Genomic DNA, 18,242 nt, shown 5'->3' with positions numbered 1-18,242 from the left:
TGGTAGAACTGTGTGTGTCATGTCTGGATGGCTCAGTTGCTAGATATACTTGCCTGCTAAAGGCAAAAATCCCAGGTTCGAGTTGCAGTTTGGTGCACAGTTTTAATCTGTCAGGAATTTTCTGGTCTCATTTAATTTTTTTAGTCCCTGTGGGAATGAGACTTAGGTTACTGTAATACATTCCTAGACTGGTCCCTTAATAATGGTTTTACCACTTTGTAAACAGGGTGCATGGGATATTTGGTCTTTTTCAACATATTTGTGACATTCTCCCATGTGTCAGACTAACCTGTAACAAGTTAATGCACCCATCTTTGTGTAAATTCATTATTCTCTGTTAGTACTCTATGTTACGGGTCTCGCACTTTTGAGCAATGTTCTAGGATGGGTCTCATGTGTATTATGTAAGCAGTATCTTTTATTGACTGTCTTTTCCTAGTATCTTACTAATAAACCATAGCCTGCCACATGCTATTTCTGTGACCGAGCCTATGTGATCATACCATTTTATATCCTTCCAAATTGTTGGACACAGGTATTTGTTTGAATTATGTGATTCCAATTCCGACTCATAAATATTGCGGTGATAGTGTATTATTGTTCCTATTTTCAAGAAGTGTACAATTTTACATTTTTGAACATTTAATGCTAGTGTATCTGGTGTCAGAAGGTGCGGAAGTTGAATGTACGCCAGAAGGTATGGACCTGGATGCACACTGGGGTCTCTGTGTTCTGGTGTGTGCCCGCACCTTGAGCTTCGCCATATGAGTGCGCCACTCTCCGTACCACTTGAAGTACAGGGCCAATGCATTTTCCGCGGTCATATATTTAGGTGGCTGTGTGCCGTTACCCCGTCAGTCTGGTACTCGCCTTAGTACGCGTGTGCATCTCGGCCATACTGTGTTCCAGTTCCGTGTGTTGAGATACATACTGTTGTTGTTTGGAGTGTCCCTGCATTTCGGTCCTAGTGTCTGCCATCCCCTACTTGTTTGCCCATCCTGTTTGTTCATTGTTAGTAATACCTCCAGGAGCTCCCCTGCCTGTCGGCTTTGCATCTCCATTCTCTGCCATGCACCGCTCACCAATCACTCGTGGCTTTAACATTGGTGACGAGGTGAAAGGTTCAGTAGCATGGAGGCTAAGTTTGTCTGTCTCCTGGAACAACAGCAGAAGCTCATGCAGCAGCAGCAGTGCCAGTTAGATGTATTACAGCAATCCTTGCAGTTGCTGACGCACAAATTCACGGCACGGGACACCCTACCACACCAGCCCCTGGGTGTCTCGGTTTCTGATGCTTCCCCGAGTCCGCCATTGTTTCCACCCTTTAATAACTTTAAAGAAGACTGGGAAACATACTGGCATCATATGAAACAACATTTCACAGTGTTTCAGGTCACAGATTACTCCCTACAGCAGTCTTTGTTCTTGTCCTGGGCATCCCCCGACACATTCTTTCTGCTCCGCTAGTTGGCATCGTTGTCAGACCCCGTGGCTCTCTCCTTTAACAAGATATGTGTGCTGCTGTCTAACTACTATTCCCAGCAATACCGTGTCATTGTGTCTCAGCTGGAGTTCCACCAGTACCACAAACGGCCCAGTCAGTCATACTGTTCTCGGGTCACGTGCTCGCAGGGTCTCAGCTGCAAATGCACCGATCGGCATTGCAAAGTGTAATATGCAGATCCTCGATCCGCAATGTTGTCATTCAAGTGTCACTCGATCGGGGGGTCTGCACGGCTGCATTGAAACTTGATAACCTCTTGCTGGAAGACGTCACCCAAGCAGTGAACGTGCATCTCATGACGAGGCCCCAGGTGGCAGCAGTAGAGTCCTCCCTACAAGCGTCTCCCTCACACTGTCGGCGTCGTACAGCCCACAGAGAGCAACATTGTCGAGACTCCTCCTTGTCCGACACCGCTCTGGCTTCAGAGCCGCCGGTCACCCCCTGTCAGCGGCCACGTCGCTCACTTCTGTCTTGCCTGCAGTGCTTTTTCACCCACTCCTGCACAGACTGTCCCCATTGCTGGAAGACGTGCACACTCTGTCAGAAAGATGGCCGTGTCCGATCTGTCAGTTGCAGCTGCTCAACCTGCTCCAGCCCCTCATCCACAGGACGTCAGTATATTGTGCACACGCTGCAATCAGTCGTCCCACTGGATGCCCCATTGACGCGGATGCCCCAGTGACGCATTTTTAACGTAGACGTTCATTTCCAGGTCAACGTGGGGGTAACTGTCTCTGGCGATGTATACATGGGTGGGTTTCTCGGAGCTTCCTCCCACCTCTTGGAGATTGTTTACATATATTGATGGTTCTTTCAGCCTCTGTGGGCAGTTCTTGGTCTCAGCCACCTACAACCACATTCCCCGTCTCCTGACCCCACAGGTGGCTGACCATCCCTTGGCTTCAAACATTTTTGGATTTGATGCTTTCACACTGTTTGGCTTTTTGATTTCTGACAAAGTTAAGGTCATTTCCACTGCCGTCCTGTTCCAGGACCTCGATGATCTATGCTTGACCTATGCCTCTCTATTTCAGTCTGACTTAGGGTGTGCTTCAGAATACCAGGAGCCCATTGCTCTCCGACCAGATGCTCAGCCACAGTTCTTCCAGGCTCAACCCATTCTTCTGGCCTTATGTCCAGCAGTCAAGCAAGAGTTTGATCGACTGCAGGCTGCTTGTATCCTCAAACCCGTGAAAGCGAGTGCTTGGGCAACGCCGTTAGTGGTGATCAGGAAATGCAATAGCTCCCTTTACCTGTGTGGGGATTTCAGTGTTACAATCAATGCACAGTGTCTGGTTGAAACTTATCCCATTCCCCGGCAGGAAGACCTTCTCGCAAAACTTGGGTGTGGCAAGTACTTCCCTAAGATCGACCTTGCGGAGGCCTACCACCGATTACCCTTAGACGAGGAATTCCAGAACATCGTTGTCATCAACATGCCTTTTGGATTATATAAACACAAGCACCTTCCATTTGGTATTTCCTTGGTGCTGACCATTTTCCTAAGGTACCTGGAGCAGCTCACTCAGCCCATCCTGGCTTGTGTCAATTACCTCAATGACATCGTGGTCACTGGTCATACATGTCACGAGCATTTGCACAACCTCAGTACCTTATTTCATGCCCTGCAGGCCACAGGCTTATGCTGTCCGCTGGAAAAGTGTAGTTTCTTTCAACTGGAAGAATACTCTGAACACTGGCTCAGTAAAGACAGCATTCATCCATCGGATCGCAATGTCGTGGCCTTCAACTCCCCAAGGGTTTATCTGACCTCCAGTTTGTTTTTGTGCAAGGTTAACTACTACTTAAATCTTTATCCCAGGCTACTGATGTTGCACAGCCCTTCAATCTCTTGCATCGCAAAGAGGTGCCTTTCAACTAGACTCCTGCCTGCGATCAAGTTTTTCTCTGCTTGAAAACTATGCTCAAATCTGCCCCTTGCCTGACCCTTCTTTCCAGACTGCCCCTTCACCCCTTGGTTGTGGAGGCCGATGCTTTGGCCTATGGTATTGGGGTAGCCGGGGCTCACAGGAATGAGGATGGCTCAGAACAGCACATTGTGTATGTGTCCAATATGCTGTCCCCAGCACAGAGGAACTACTTATTCTCAGATTGAGAAAGAGGCTGTGGCAATTGTGTTTGCCATTCAAAAGTTTCACATCTATCTGTTTGACACAAAGTTCGCTCTCCTCACTGATCACTAGCCTTTGGTTAACCTATTCGGCTCACAGACACACACCTCCCAGAGCGAACTGCTCAAGCATCTGCAGCGCTGGGTGCTGTTCTTATGCAATTAGACTTACGTTTTCTGATATAAGCCCATCTCTCAGCCTTGCCGGATAGCCGTGCAGTCTCAGACACCATGCCACGGTCGTGCAGCTCCCCCCTGTGAGAGGTTCAAGGCCTTCCTTGGGCATGGGTGTGTGTGTTGTCCTTAAGTAGTGTGTAAGCCTAGGGACCAAAGACCTCAGCAGTTTGATCCCATAGGAACTTACCACAGATTTCCAAATTTCCCACGTCTCCACACTCCAAAGCAGATACCTTGTCATTTCTCCCCTTGGGCCCTGATCCCAAGTTTTACCAGCAGGAAGTCCTCTACTTTCACATTGATTTGGCCCATCAAGATACACTGAACAGATTTCCCATCACGCTGCACAGATCGCCTCTGCCACCCCATTTTGCGGCAGGTTCTCCACTATGTGACCCATGGGTGGCCCACCTATCTGACTCATTGGTTGAAAACTGAATCCAGCCCCTGACAGCACCTCTTACAAAGGCTCTCAGTTGTGACGGGTGTCCTTCTGTTGGCCACGGAGGCTGACACCCATTGGGTGATCATCCCACCCTATTTGCGCCACAGCATCCTATGCTTGCTACTCTGGGGGATGTCCCATATAAAGTCATTGGCTCGCCATCATGTGTATTGGCTCAGCATTGACGGTGGCATCGAACACTTGGTCCACGGGTGCACGGTGTGTGCGTATCACCCGGCAAGCCCTTGGCAATCATTTGAGCCCTGGCTCACCCATTGCTGGCCCTGGGACTGCATCTATCTCGACTTTGGGGGCCCGTTCTTGGGATCGATGTGGTTACTCATTGTGGATACATACTCCAGATACCCATATGTGGTGTGCATGGCATCCACCACGACTGATGCCACACTCACGGCCTCGGCTCAGGTTCTCGACTTCAAAGGCCTGCCTCATACCTCGGTCTTCTATAATGGCCCCCAACTCACGACAGCCACCTTCCGTGCATTCTGTGAGGCCAACGGTATCAAACACATCCACACCCCTCCGTTCCATCCATCCTCAAATAGTACAACTGAATAACTGGTTAGGACATTTAAACAACAGCTGACAAAAGCGATCAAATCCTCTGCCACCACATCAGCCCTTACATTATTCCTGAGCTCTTATAACACCACGCCGATTGACGATCATAGTCTGGCCGAACTCCTCCATGGGCGGCAAGCACAGACCCTGCTCCGTCTGCTAATACTGTCACCTTCTGAGCCCTGCTTTTGACCCTCTCAGCACTACATCCCAGGGATGGCCGTGTGGACCCGCTTGTAAGGGGGCGAGGTTGCTTGGTCTCCCGCCACAGTAGCCGTGACCCATGGGCAGCATGTGTCATTAGTATAGACACAGAAGGTGCTTGATGCTGCCACCATAACCAACTCCAGTTTCATACCCCTTCATGGCACCCATCCCCCTCTCCCCCCACCCCCACCCCCCTTCCTCTGGTGTGCACGAGGCCCTCAAGTTGGCCCCACTGCCAATGGCCAATGGCTCCCCACAGGCACGTCGGCACTCCTTCCCGCATCCACAAGGATCATAGGCGCCATACAATGCCCTGCCTTCCTGACTTAGGGTGTGCTTCAGAATTCCAGGAATTCCATTGCTCTCTAGCCAGATGCTCAGCCACAGTTCTTCCAGGCTCAACCCATTCCACTGGCCAGTGGATTCCACGGACTGCCCTCCCGACCAGCCGAGGGCAGTCGACAACACAGGGTCTCCCTCTGTTCCCTCCCTCCACCCACAATGCCACTGTCTGCGGCATTTCCACCGCTACGCAGAGGTTCTGGGGGAGACGGATCTGGTGTCGGAAGGTGCGGAAGTTGAATGCGTGCCGGAGGGTATGGACTTGGATACCCACTAGGGTGTGCTCCGGCACACCTGCACTGTGAGCTTCGCCGTACGAGTGTGCCACCCTCTGTACCACATGAAGTCCAGGCCCAATCACGTTTCCTGCGGTCACGTATTTAGGCAGCCATGTGGTGCTACCCCGGCAGTCTGGTACTTGCTGTAGTTTGTGTGTGCAGCTCAGCCGTAGTGCATTCCAGTTCTGTGTGTTGTGCAGCGAGCTTCGCTGTGCGAGTGTGCCACACTCTGTACCTTGTGAAGCCGGCAGCCGATCGCATTTCCCACACTCGTGTACCTAGGTGGCCGTGCAGTGTTACCCCGGCGGACTAGTACTCGCTGTAGTGTGTGTGTGTGTGCATCTTGGCCGTGCTGCATTCCAGTTCTGCATGTCGAGATACATACTGTTGTTGTTAGGAGTGTTCCTGTGTTGTTGTTGTCTCACCGTGTTTATCACCTCAGTTCTTGCTTGCTTGCCTCATGTGGTGTCTTGGTCAGTCGTAGTGTCTGTCATCCCCTACTTGTTCATCTGTCCTGTTTGTTCATTGTTAGCGATACCTCCAGTGACTCCCCCGCCTGGTGGCTTTGCGTCTCCACTATCTGCTGTGCACTGCTTCCTGGTTGCTCACAGCTGTAACAGTTTACAGTCTTTGCATTCCTTTGAAATCTTATCAAGATCTTACTGAATAATTGTGCAGTTTTTTGAGATAGTAGTTAATTATAAATAACTGCATTAAACATAAAAAGTTTGTGGTTACTATTAATGTTGTTTGCCAGTCTATTAGTATACAACATGAACAGCAAGGGTCCCAATACATTTTCTTGGTGTATGCCTGACGTTATTTCCACTTCTGTTGATGACTTTCAGTCCTAGATAATGTGTTACATGCCTTCTACCAAGAAATTATCAATTCAGCTACAAATTTATTTTGAGGGGAGAAGCTAAAAGATTGAAAGTTTCTGCACTGTTGTACCCATACCCTTGTTTGCAATGCCCCTGGTTCTGTTGCAGGCACTGTAGACAGAGGCTTGTGGCAAAATTATCAGAATGGAAGTAATTGAATGTGGACTCTATTACGTGAGTCACATAACTGAATACGACAGTGCATTTTCTTATGCACACATTCTTACACTCTTCAACGAACTGAAGCAAAACATCCTCCAGTTTATTCCAGCAATTTGGGAGTAGTGCAAGGCTGACTTTTATAAGCAGCATCCTTAACATATCCCCAGAAAAGGTGAGGTGTGGGTATATCAGGAGATAAGTTTTCTATGTAAACACTGTTCCAAGAAATCTGAGGTTTAGTTGGTTGTGTGTGTCTTAGTACTGTCCTGCTGAAACCTCATGTACTATAGCTATTACTCCTATAGTGCTTACTAATTGCAGTCCTCACTGTTCAAACTACCCTGAAAGAATGTAATTATTTAATTGTCATTCTACATGAAACACCCATTTTTAGAGCTTACAGAAGGGATTCATGTAGAAGTTGTGGATTTTGCACTGTCCAAATCTGTGAATTCTTTACATTCACATGGTCATCAGTGGGTAAATGTGCCTTGTGAGACCAGAACCTGTTACCACATTTTTTTCCCCTCTGGTGTTACAGTTGACATTAACTACTGGTAGAAAGCGACTTCCTTTCAGTTGTTCTCAGATATCAACTTGTGAACCAAATCAGTTCTTTACAGATGCATCTTTAATCACACAGCAACTACATACAAAGAGACCAAACTGTCTGAAAAGGCATCACGTAGACTTTGCGGGAGTTACAGAATGTGCAGCTCACACATCAGTTGACTTATGTGGCCTGGTCACTTTTGGCTGCGTCTGCATTTCCTGTCTTCTAGAACCTACCACTCGGTGAACCCATTTGGTTCATTCACATCATGGTTTTCTATTGAAGCGTTTTGACTCTCAATATAACTGACAGATTTAATATACTGGGAAACAGTAAATACTCCCTGCGGTGATGTGTAACACATTTCTTCCTCAGTTAAATAAGGATCATCCCTAAAACAAAAAGTGAACATTCTACTGTATGCTTGCCCTGATGTTGAAGCTATGGTAATGGCACAGCAGGAACACTACTGGGAAGACAGTAGATTAGTTTCTTTATCAAGTTTCCCAACATGTGCTTTGTTGGTGTTAAGAATTGTCAGCAGAATTGTTGTATGTCCATACCATGTGGCCCACATTGCCATTACTGCAGAGCATCTGAATGTTTTCAAAAGTGAAACTGTATGTAAAATAGAATGTTGGAGAACTTTTACAAAGGAATGTCCCCATGCGTGAGTTCAACTCTTTGCAGCTGTTCATACAGATGTGTGGGTTATGGTCTCATGTATCACACCCTGCAGCCATTCACCCTGGTGAGCCTTTGGTGAAAGATAGTTTCAGAATTTCATGTGATCCACTAGAGCCTTCAAAATAGCACCATTGTTATAATGGTGCCATAGCCTAGTGGTTAAGTAATTTGGCTGATATACTGAAGATTGTGGGTTCAAACCCTGTTGCCTGTAGTCTATCTGTTTTTTACACCTTTTACAGTGACCATTATTTTTATTGAATTACTGTCATATCATTGTAATCATCATATTAATTTTTTAATTTGCTTTCAGTATTTCTTCCTCTTATTCTTTTTTTTTTCATTTGGAATCTTTGCCCATGTGATTTTAAGTATTTTTAATTATTTTGGATCAGACACTGGAAACTCCAGTTTGGAATATCAACAAAATTAGGAAAAGAATAGATTGCTACTCAACGTAAAGATGGCACATTGAGTTGCAGTTTGGCCAAAGGCTCCTTCAGATAAGAAAACACACACATATATTCACAGAACAAGCAACTTTATGCACACACCATTGCCTCCTCCAGCAGCCCGAACTGGAATGCCGGTTTTTATTAATTATTTATGATTATATTTAAATATTAAAAAATACCAGGCTATTAGCTCAAAAGTTAAAGACAAAATTATCTATTTGTATTGGCTGTGCAACAGTGTCAAAATTTATTTTTCATTGCAAGTTGAACATTTGTGTGGATGGTAACTGTCATACAAATGATTAAAACTTAATTTTTTCTCGCACCGTGCACAAAATTTCACAGATGAAGATTTAAAACAAAGAAGATTTCATAAATAATACAACATTTGAGCAAAATGAGTAATAGAAATAATGATTGCAATAACATCAACAAAAATATAAAACAATGAACAGAAAGTAATTAAATCAAAGTAAATACATAAAAAATAATTAAAATCACATGGGCATAAATTCCAAATGAAAGTAAAAATCAGAGTAAATAAAACAGTTAATACAAAGATTAAAGTGACACAGTGAAAGATTAAAAACAAAAACAACTTATATTTGAGCCAATTAACTGAATAAAAATAATGATCAGATTTGTTTTGTTAAAGATTTGTTAAAAAAGATATATTACAACCAACAGGATTTGAACCCACAACCCTCAGTATGGCAACTTAACCACTAGGCTATGGCATCATTATGACACTTGTGCTTTTTCCAAAACTCCAGTGGTTCAAATGAAATTTGAAACCGTTTCATTGAGTACTCGCATATGAGGGCCATCTGAGGTAAACTGCTGAATGATGTGATACCTGGTACCCTAACCTAGATTGTCATATAGGAAGTTTCAAAAAGTCAATTCCATCCCTGAGGACAACTTCTTGTTAGAAAACTAAACACCTAGCAGAACTGTAATTCAGCGGACAGTTAACAGAGTGTAACTCTCGCATTTACCTCAGGCTCCCGGCGGAACAGGCGGGGCGACGGTGTCGACGCTGCAGTCGCAGGTGACGACGTCGACCGGGGCCGGGAGCAGCACCGGAGGGCACGGCTCCGCATCTGGATCGGGTCCGCAGCCAGACATTCTCAAGTCGACGCCCGACCACCAGCAGACGCCAGAGAGACTGCACAGGACCGACTCCAAGAAGCGGGCGCACCTCGACAGCGGTGTCGCGTGACAGTAGGCGCTTCCAGCACCGCACCCCCACAGTTCCTCCACCGAGGAGTGTGTACCACACATGTGGAAACAGTAGACACACCGAGTCGTCTGCCACTTCTTCGAGTAGTGTTAAAGTAGTTTTGGACTCGGAACTAGGAGCGAGATCTGTGCCGGAGCTGAAATCGAGACAGTGTTAGTCGGACTGACAAATGCATTAGTAGAGAGGACTTTGTAAATAGGTTAGAAAACAGAATTGCAGCAACAGCTCTGCTTTTTTGTATAGCAACAGATAGCTTTTATCTGAATTATTGCTTTTTTATGAGTTATTGTGCAAGTCATACTAAAGATCGGTAGCTTAGGTTGTAATCTGTAGCAAAAGTGATGCTGAAAAGGAGTGAAAAAAATTTTAAATTGTGCATAAAAGGTGTATTCGTAATCAGCGAGAATGTGTAATTTGGAGAGTAGTGGGGGCTATAAACTTTTGAATCGTTATGTGAGGCCTGTAGCAGCTTGTGCCCTTTAGGAATAACACAGTTTGTCAGCCAGATTTGAGTTAATATTAATTTATGGTATCTTAATGTGTCAACTTTAAACCCCACAATGGGAACTCATTCTAATAAGTTCTAGCAGAAGACAAATATCTTGAAATAAACATTTTGTTCAGAAAGTACTGAACTTTTTTGTGATTTGTCTTGTAGTCTCTTCAAACAAATGCAATAGCCATGCTCAAAGATAACACTACAGAAACTTGCAGACCTGTGTTGTGCTACACCCCCAAATTCCTCTTGAGGTGATACAGTGTATGTCCAGTTAAATTTCAAAAAGCTTCTCTACTCCTGTATTAGCAGATTTGCCCAATATTTGTGGACATAATCTTTTGTCACGTAGAATAATATTATGATAAATTACTTACAAAGTGTCAACACCACTTGAGAATGGCATGGGGACAAGGAGGACGGGGGGGGGGGGGGGGGGTTAATTTACCTGTCACCTGTCATCAAGATATTTTTTTCTAAGTTTTGCTTTGATTAAGTTTAGATCTTCCATAACTTTCAGTGCAGTTTTAGTCCCCTTTATCAGCAGTTGAACATCAAGAAGCTTCCATTCTTCATTTCTATGTGAGCAGTATTTGTGTACATTACCTCTTTTGGTAGAATATTAATGTGATAAATTTCTTACATAGTGCTAATAAAACTTTGGAATTGTGTGTTTTAAGATATTTGTCATCTGAGTAATAGATTGACATACTAACTTTTTACTTTCTATGATTTGTTCTGTAGTTACTGTTAATGAGACTGCTTCTCCAAATCCATGGTTTATGATGGCAACAAAAGAAACCAGGGAACATCATTATGTCTCCACTTCAGTTAAAATTAAGAGTTATGATTAGTGATAAAGTATTTTGTTATTTGTAAGTTTGTATGAACCTATGAATTTATAACATTTATACATGAAAAAGAAGGATGTCATTTTGTTATTTCTCAATTTTTAGGAAATATATGTTCAATTAGGTAAAGTATAGGCTCATCTGCCAGGTGTTTTTGATATCTTTTAATGCAAAATATGGTGTTAACAATAAAAATGGAAAAATTGTGTCATTAACTAATAGAAATATACAACATAGAAGACCAAACTTTTAACTTTTGAAATGAATGAATCCTTTCTGAGGACATGAAGAAATTATTAGAGAGAGACAGGGGCAGATATACAGAGAGAGAGAGAGAGAGAGAGAGAGAAGGGGGGAGGGGAGAGAAAGAGAGAGAGAGAGAGAGAGACAGAGAGAGAGAGAGAGTGAGAGAGGAGAAATGAAAAACATGATTGTAAGGTAGACAGTTCCACATGGAGCTCCTTGATCTAATTGACTGCTAGTTGAGTTTCTGTGAATGTCTGTGGCTGTAGGGAGATTATTTTAATTTTGCCAATATTTTTTTGGATTTATACTCTCATCATCAATCAACCCCTCCTCTCCCTTCTCCCTTCATTGTCTATTTAAATACAAAAGTCTTGAAGTCTGACCAAACTCAGTCCTTGAGTGATGTAACACCAATTGAAATAGTGAGGTATATCTGTATTAAAAGACAACTGTTGCTGTAACTGGTTTGTGTGCTTGAATTTATACTGTGTGTTTTTACATGAAATCTTTTTTGCTAACATTTATGTATTATGTATGAGATTTTTTGCTGTTAAATGTATGGTATTTTTTATGGCAAATATTTGTAATAAACAGCAGCATCTAGTTTATATTAGAATACTTTACGGATATAAATATAACTTACCATTTTTGTTGTTATTTGTTTTGCAAGTGTATACATTTTACTGTTATTTATTTGGATTTCACATAGCCCAGTCAAAATAGATTCAGAGACTCAGTCTAATAATGAAGCCTCAGAAACTCCAATATTTTGCTCAATGACATGTTTCAGTGTTGCTCTCTATTTTTTGCAATGTACAAACATTGCTAGTCATTACAAACGCCATTTTCAATTTGCTATATTAGTATAATTCGTCTGAGGGTCATACTAGTCACTGAAACAGAAGTCATTGTTAGGTGCAGGACGGAAAATTGTACTAAGTAAGCTGAGGTGCTGATTTCCCACTGTAGAACAACATTGTTTTGGATTCATTTTCAGTTATGCAGGGTGTTTTACAACTCATGTTACAAACTGCTATAGGTTGTATATAGGACGTAGTAGATCTAGTTTTACATAAGAACCCAATAATACCACAGAGTGTCAAAGTTATAGGTTCCAATGCCTGTAAATGTATGTATATACATGGTGATCCTGTTTTGATGTTACAAACTTTGTAGGATGATGGAGAAGAATAAATGTATCAGGTTGAGATAAGGGTCCCTGTACCAGAAACAAATGAAAAGTTATTAGTGAAAACTGTTCGGATACCTCTGAGTGTGGAATATATGTACAGGTAGTGTTGTTGCTAAGATGTTTGGGCAGCAACTTTCAGAGTATGGTCCAAAAAAAGAAAAAAAATGTATAATAAATGTGCCCATCTTAGAAAGTTTGTAACATTATCATAGAATCACCCTGTATATACATACATTTACAGATGTCAAAGCCTATAACTTTGATGCTCTGTAGCATCATACGGGCATGGATTCCTGTGTAAAACTTGATGTGCTAAGTCCCCTGTGCAAACTCTAGAAGTGTGTAAGATGAACTGTGAAACACCCTATATATCTGAAGACATCAATGCAATCTTTTGGTGAAAATTTTGTTAGATATGCTGACATAACAAGCACATTTGTGCTTGTAGCTTATCTCATAATTAGAATTAAAATAAAACAGAATGTTCATTACTTACTTCAGTGCCACTGCTGTGAACTGTTCAAGCTCCAGTGTACTATCCTTAAACAGCTTTAAGCAAAGATACCAGAGAGATAAGAAAGTAACTGTATGTAAATAGAGTCTTAGGGCCTAAAACTTGTAGGTAATATTTTCAGAAGAAGGTCACTCCCAGTTGCGATGTATTCCACCTGATGTTCTGTGTAAACATTTATTTTTAGAATCTTGTGTCCTGTCGTAAGATGATCAAGTTGAGGTGTGGGAGTGAGTAGAGTGCTTGCTTGTGAAAAAAATCGATAAAGTGTTTGTGACTTTGACTATATGTTGTGAATATGTTCAAATATTATGCCAAATATATATTATGTAATCTACTCTATCAATCTGGAAATGAAAAATTTACCTATTATTTTGTTTTACTGTCACTTTACCCACAGTAACAACTTATCCTAAAGAAATTCATTGGCTTTATATCAAAACCTTCCAGCTATTTCAGTTTCAGAGAAACTGATTTTGTGTGATTGGAAAGCTGGCTAAAGGTCAACTGAAAATTTTTTGAATGACCTAACAGTTTTTAGGAAAGACAGATTAAATACAGTTGGTGGTGGAGTATTTATTTCTGTGAGAAGTAATTTACTTTGTAGTGAAATTGAAGTAGATAGTTCCTGCGAAACAGTATGGATATAGGTTATACTCGACAATTGGACTAAACTATTAATTGTATCATTTTACCATCCCCACGACTCAGAAGACATATACACATCAAATAAGTTTTGCATCACCCCAGTTCCCAGAACTCTTCTAGATAGACACTGACTGTGGATATTGTATCACAGACACAGTCCCTTTGACTGTTCAGAGATGTCACTAAACTTGCCCAAAGATGTAAACAACCATGCATGAGCAGTGCCTATTAGACGGAGGGGGTCTGACAGCTGATCAGTTCCAGTCATTCCACCAGGAAGGAGGTACACGGCTCATGTTGTCTGTAATTCAACCATGCCTAGACGGTCAATACTGTGGTTCAATCACATCCACATTGTTACTTTGTGCCAAGAAGGGCTTTCAACAAGGGAATTGTCCAGGTGTCTCGGAGTGAACCAAAGCGATGTTGTTCAGATGTGGAGGAGATACAGAGAGACAGGAACTGTCGATGACATGACTCAATCAGATCACCCAAGGGCTGCTACTGCAGTGGATGACCGTTCCCTATGGATTGTGGATTGAAGGAACCCTGACAGCAATGCCACCATGTTCAATAATGCTTTTCGTGCAGCCACAGGACATTGTGTTACAACTCAAGCTGTGCACAATAGGCTGCATGATGCGCAACTTCACTCCTGATGTCCATGGTGAGACTCCTCTTTGCAAACATGACACCATGTAGCGCGGTAGAGATGGGGCCAACAACATGCCGAATGGATTGCTCAGGTTGGAGACAGTTTGGAGGGAACCTGGTCCGACTGAACGCCTCGGATGCACTGTCCAGCGAGTGCAGCAAGGTGGAGGTCCCTGCAGTTTTGGGGTGGCATTATGTGGGGCCAACATACACCACTAGTGGTCATGGAAGGCGCCATAATGGCTGTAAGATACATTAATGCCATCCTCCGACTGGTAGAGCAACCGTACCGGCAGCATATTGGCGAGGCATTTGTCTTCGTGGATGACAATTCGTGCCCCCATGGTGCACATCTTGTGAATGACTTCCTCCAGGATAACATCTCTCTACTAGAGTGGCCAGCATGTCCTCCAGACATAAACCCTATCGAGCTTGCCTGGGATGGATTGGAAAGGGTTGTTTATGGCGACGTGACCGATTGACCACTCTGAGGGATCTACGCTGAATCGCCGTTGAGGAGTGGGACAATCTGGAGCGACAGTGCCATGATGAACTTGTAGATAGTATGCCACGACAAATACAGGTATGCATCAGTGCAAGAGGACGTGCTACTGGGTATTAGAGGTACCAGTGTTTACAGCAGTCTGGACCACTACCTCTGTGTAGTGGTACAACATGCAATATGTGGTTTTCATGAGCAATACAAAGGGCGGAAATGGTGTTTATGTTGATCTCTATTCCAATTGTCTATACAGGTTCCAGAACTTTCAGAACCGAGGTGATACAAAATTTTTTTTGATGTGTGTAGTTGCTGAACAGTTCAAAGAAAAGTTGAGTGTCATTTCTAATAGGCACCCCACTCATAAAATTATAGTAAGTGATGACTTCAATATACACTCGATATGCTGGAAAAATAATACGTTTAAAGCTGGTGACAAGCATAAAACGTCATCCGAAATTGTACTGAATGCTTTCTCAGAAAATTATTTTGAACAATTAGTTCATGAGCCCACTTGAAACGTAAATGGTTGAGAAAGCATATTTGACCTCTTAGCAACAAATAATCCTGGACAAATAGGGAGTATCTCGACCACAAGGCAGTTTCTGCTAGACTGAATACTATAACACCCACAACCATCAAAAAGAAATGCAAAGTACATGTATTTAAAAAAGCTGACAAAAATGCTCTTAATGCCTTTTTGCAGAGACAGTCTCCACTCCTTCTGATCTGATGATGTAAATGTAGAAAAGATGTGGAACGATTTCAAAGAGATAGTATCAATGGCCATTGAGATATATATACCACATAAATTAATAAGTGATGGGACTGATCCCCCATGGTACACAAAATGAGTCATATCGCTGTTGCAGAAGCAACAAAAAAAGCATGCCAAATTTAAAAGAGTGCAAAATCCCCAAGATTGGCAAAGTTTTGGAGAAGTTTGAAATGTAGTGCATACTTCAATGCAAGATGCTTTTAATAATTTCCACAATGAAACCCTGTCTCAGAATCTGGCAGAAAACCCAAATAGATTCTGGTCATACATAAAGTACACCAATGGCAAAACACAATCAATACCTTCACTGTACAATAACAATGGTGAAGTCCCTGATGACAGTGAGACTATAGCAGAGTTATCAAACACAGTTTTCCGAAACTCTTTCTCCAAAGAAGACAAAGTAAATATTCCTGAATTCCGATCAAGAACAACTGCCAAGATGAGAAACATATAAGTAGATATCCTTCGGTGTAGTGAAGCAGCTTAAAACACTTAAGAAAGGCAAGGCCTTCGGTCCAGTTTGTATACCAGTCAGGTTTCATTTCAGAGTATGCTGATACAGTATCTCCATATTTAGCAATTATATACAACCGCTTGTTCACAGAAAGATCTGCACCTGAAATTGCTCAAGTCACACCAATACCCTAAAAGGGAAATAGACGCAATCTGCTTAACTACAGGCCCATGTCACTAACGTCGATTTGCAGTAGGGTTTTGGAACGTATACTGTGTTCCAACATTATGAATTACCTGGAAGAAAACAATTTATTGACACATAGTCAGCACGGATTCAGAAAATATCATTCTTGCAAAACACAACTGGTCTTTATACTCATGAAGTAGTGACTGCTATTGACAGGGGGTGTCAAATTGATTCCATATTTTTAGATTTCCAGAAGGCTTTTGACACTGTTCCTCACAAGCGTCTTCTAGCCAAACTGAGTGTCAATGGAATATCGCCTCAGTTGTGATTTCCTGGATTCGTGATTTCCTGTCAGAAAGGTCGCAGTTCATAGTAATAAATGGAAAATTATTGAGTAAAACAGAAGCAATACCCAGTGTTCCCCAAGGAAGTGTTATAGGTCTTCTACTGTTGCTGATCTATATTAACGAAATAGGAGACAATCTGAGTAGTTCTCTTAGATTGTTTGCAGGTGATGCTGTCATTTACCATATGGTAAAGTCATCTGATGACCAAAACAAATTGCAAAATGATTTAGATAAGATATCTGTATGGTGCAAAAAGTGGCAGTTGACCCTGAATAAAGAGTACTAAAAGAAATCTGCTAAATTTCAATTATGCGATATGTCACACAAATCTGAAGGCTTAAATTCAACTAAATACTTAGGTATTACAATTACAAATAACCCAAATTGGAATGACCACATAGATCATGTTGTGGGTAGAGCAAACCAAAGATTGTGATTCATTGGCAGAACACTTAGAAGGCGCAACAGGTCTACGAATGAGACTGCTTACATCACACTTGTCTTCGCTATTCTGGAGCATTGCTGTGCGGTGTAGGATCCGCATCAAGTGGAACTGATGGATGACATCGAAAAAGTTCAAAGAAGGGCAGCTCATTTTGTATTATCATGAAATAGGGGAGATAGTGCCACAGACGTGATACGTGAATTGGGGTGACAGTCGTTAAACAAATAGCATTTTTCGTTGCGACGGGATCTTCTCGTGCAATTTCAATCACCAATTTCCTCCTCTGATTGTGAAAACATTCTGTTGGCACCCAACTATGTAGGGAGAAATGATCATCATGATAAAATAAGAGAAATCAGGGCTCGTACAGAAAAATTTAAGTGCTCATTTTTCCCATGCGCCATTCGAGAGTGGAACGGTAGAGAGACAGCTTGAACACGGTTCACTGAACCCTCTGCCAGGCACTTTATTGTGAATAGCAGAGAAATCATGCAGATGTAGATGTAGATCCTTAGTGGAAGCCATAAGTAGACAAATATATTCTGACCACATTTTCAATTTTATTTAGAGTAATACATGTCAGCAGGGGTTCAAAACACGAAATTAAAGTTTATCACATTGGAATAGCCTGGATACAACAGATATATTTGCAACGGGCTATGAGCAGTGCCAAACTGTATGGAAAGGTCAACTACCAATTGAGCTGGCAGTATGAAGAACAGGTTTGTATAATGGATTTGAAAATGTAGTTGGGAGTCATTATTATTTGCAAGATAACTCACTGAAAATTCCCAGTGGATAACCGGTGTTGGCTTCTCATGCTTGTAAACTGCAGTCACTACTACCAGAAGAGGTACAAATAAAATAGGTACACTTATTGGAAGAACTTGTGCCAGCCAGATAAACAGAAAAAATAAGAAATTCTGAAGTCATAATGAAATTCTCACTCTGCAGTGGAGTGTGTGCTGAGACGAAATTCACTCGCTGTTTACGACTGTGTGACAGACTGAGACTCGAACTTGGGACCTTTGCCTTTTGTGGGCAAGTGTTCCGCCAGGCAGTTTCATATCAGAGCACACTCTGCTGCAGAGTGAAAATTTCATTCTGGAAACATCCTCCAGGCTGTGTCTAAGCCTTGGCTTCACAATATCCTTTCTTCCTGGAGTGCTAGCCTTGAAAGTTTCACGGAAGAGCTTCTGTGTAATTTGGAAGGTAGGAGACGAGGTAGTGACGAAAGTAAGGTTGCGAGGATAGGCCGTGTGTCTTGTTTGGGTTGCTC

General features: G+C 42.6%; 1 protein-coding gene and 1 long non-coding RNA gene across 2 annotated transcripts in view; both read left to right on the top strand.

Moving 5' to 3' along the window:
• Nucleotides 1–10,555, top strand: part of LOC126210156 (uncharacterized protein CG43867) — a 462,670-nt gene extending 452,115 nt beyond the window's left edge. Inside the window, exon 25 of the mRNA XM_049939307.1 lies at nucleotides 9,411–10,555. Within this exon, the coding sequence (XP_049795264.1) occupies nucleotides 9,411–9,629 (219 nt within the window). The 3' untranslated portion in view covers nucleotides 9,630–10,555. The remainder of the gene's footprint in view (nucleotides 1–9,410) is intronic.
• Nucleotides 10,556–10,589: 34 nt separating this feature from the next.
• LOC126210158 (uncharacterized) lies at nucleotides 10,590–13,316 on the top strand. The gene is made up of 2 exons (XR_007540618.1): nucleotides 10,590–10,728; nucleotides 10,891–13,316. It is a non-coding gene; the product is annotated as an uncharacterized LOC126210158 (long non-coding RNA).
• Nucleotides 13,317–18,242: the final 4,926 nt, after the last annotated feature.

This window comes from Schistocerca nitens, chromosome 10 (assembly GCF_023898315.1).
Source record: "Schistocerca nitens isolate TAMUIC-IGC-003100 chromosome 10, iqSchNite1.1, whole genome shotgun sequence".
Classification (NCBI taxonomy): domain Eukaryota; kingdom Metazoa; phylum Arthropoda; class Insecta; order Orthoptera; family Acrididae; genus Schistocerca; species Schistocerca nitens.
Note: the sequence above shows the minus strand (reverse complement) of the source record. Positions and strands in the feature narration are given on the sequence as shown.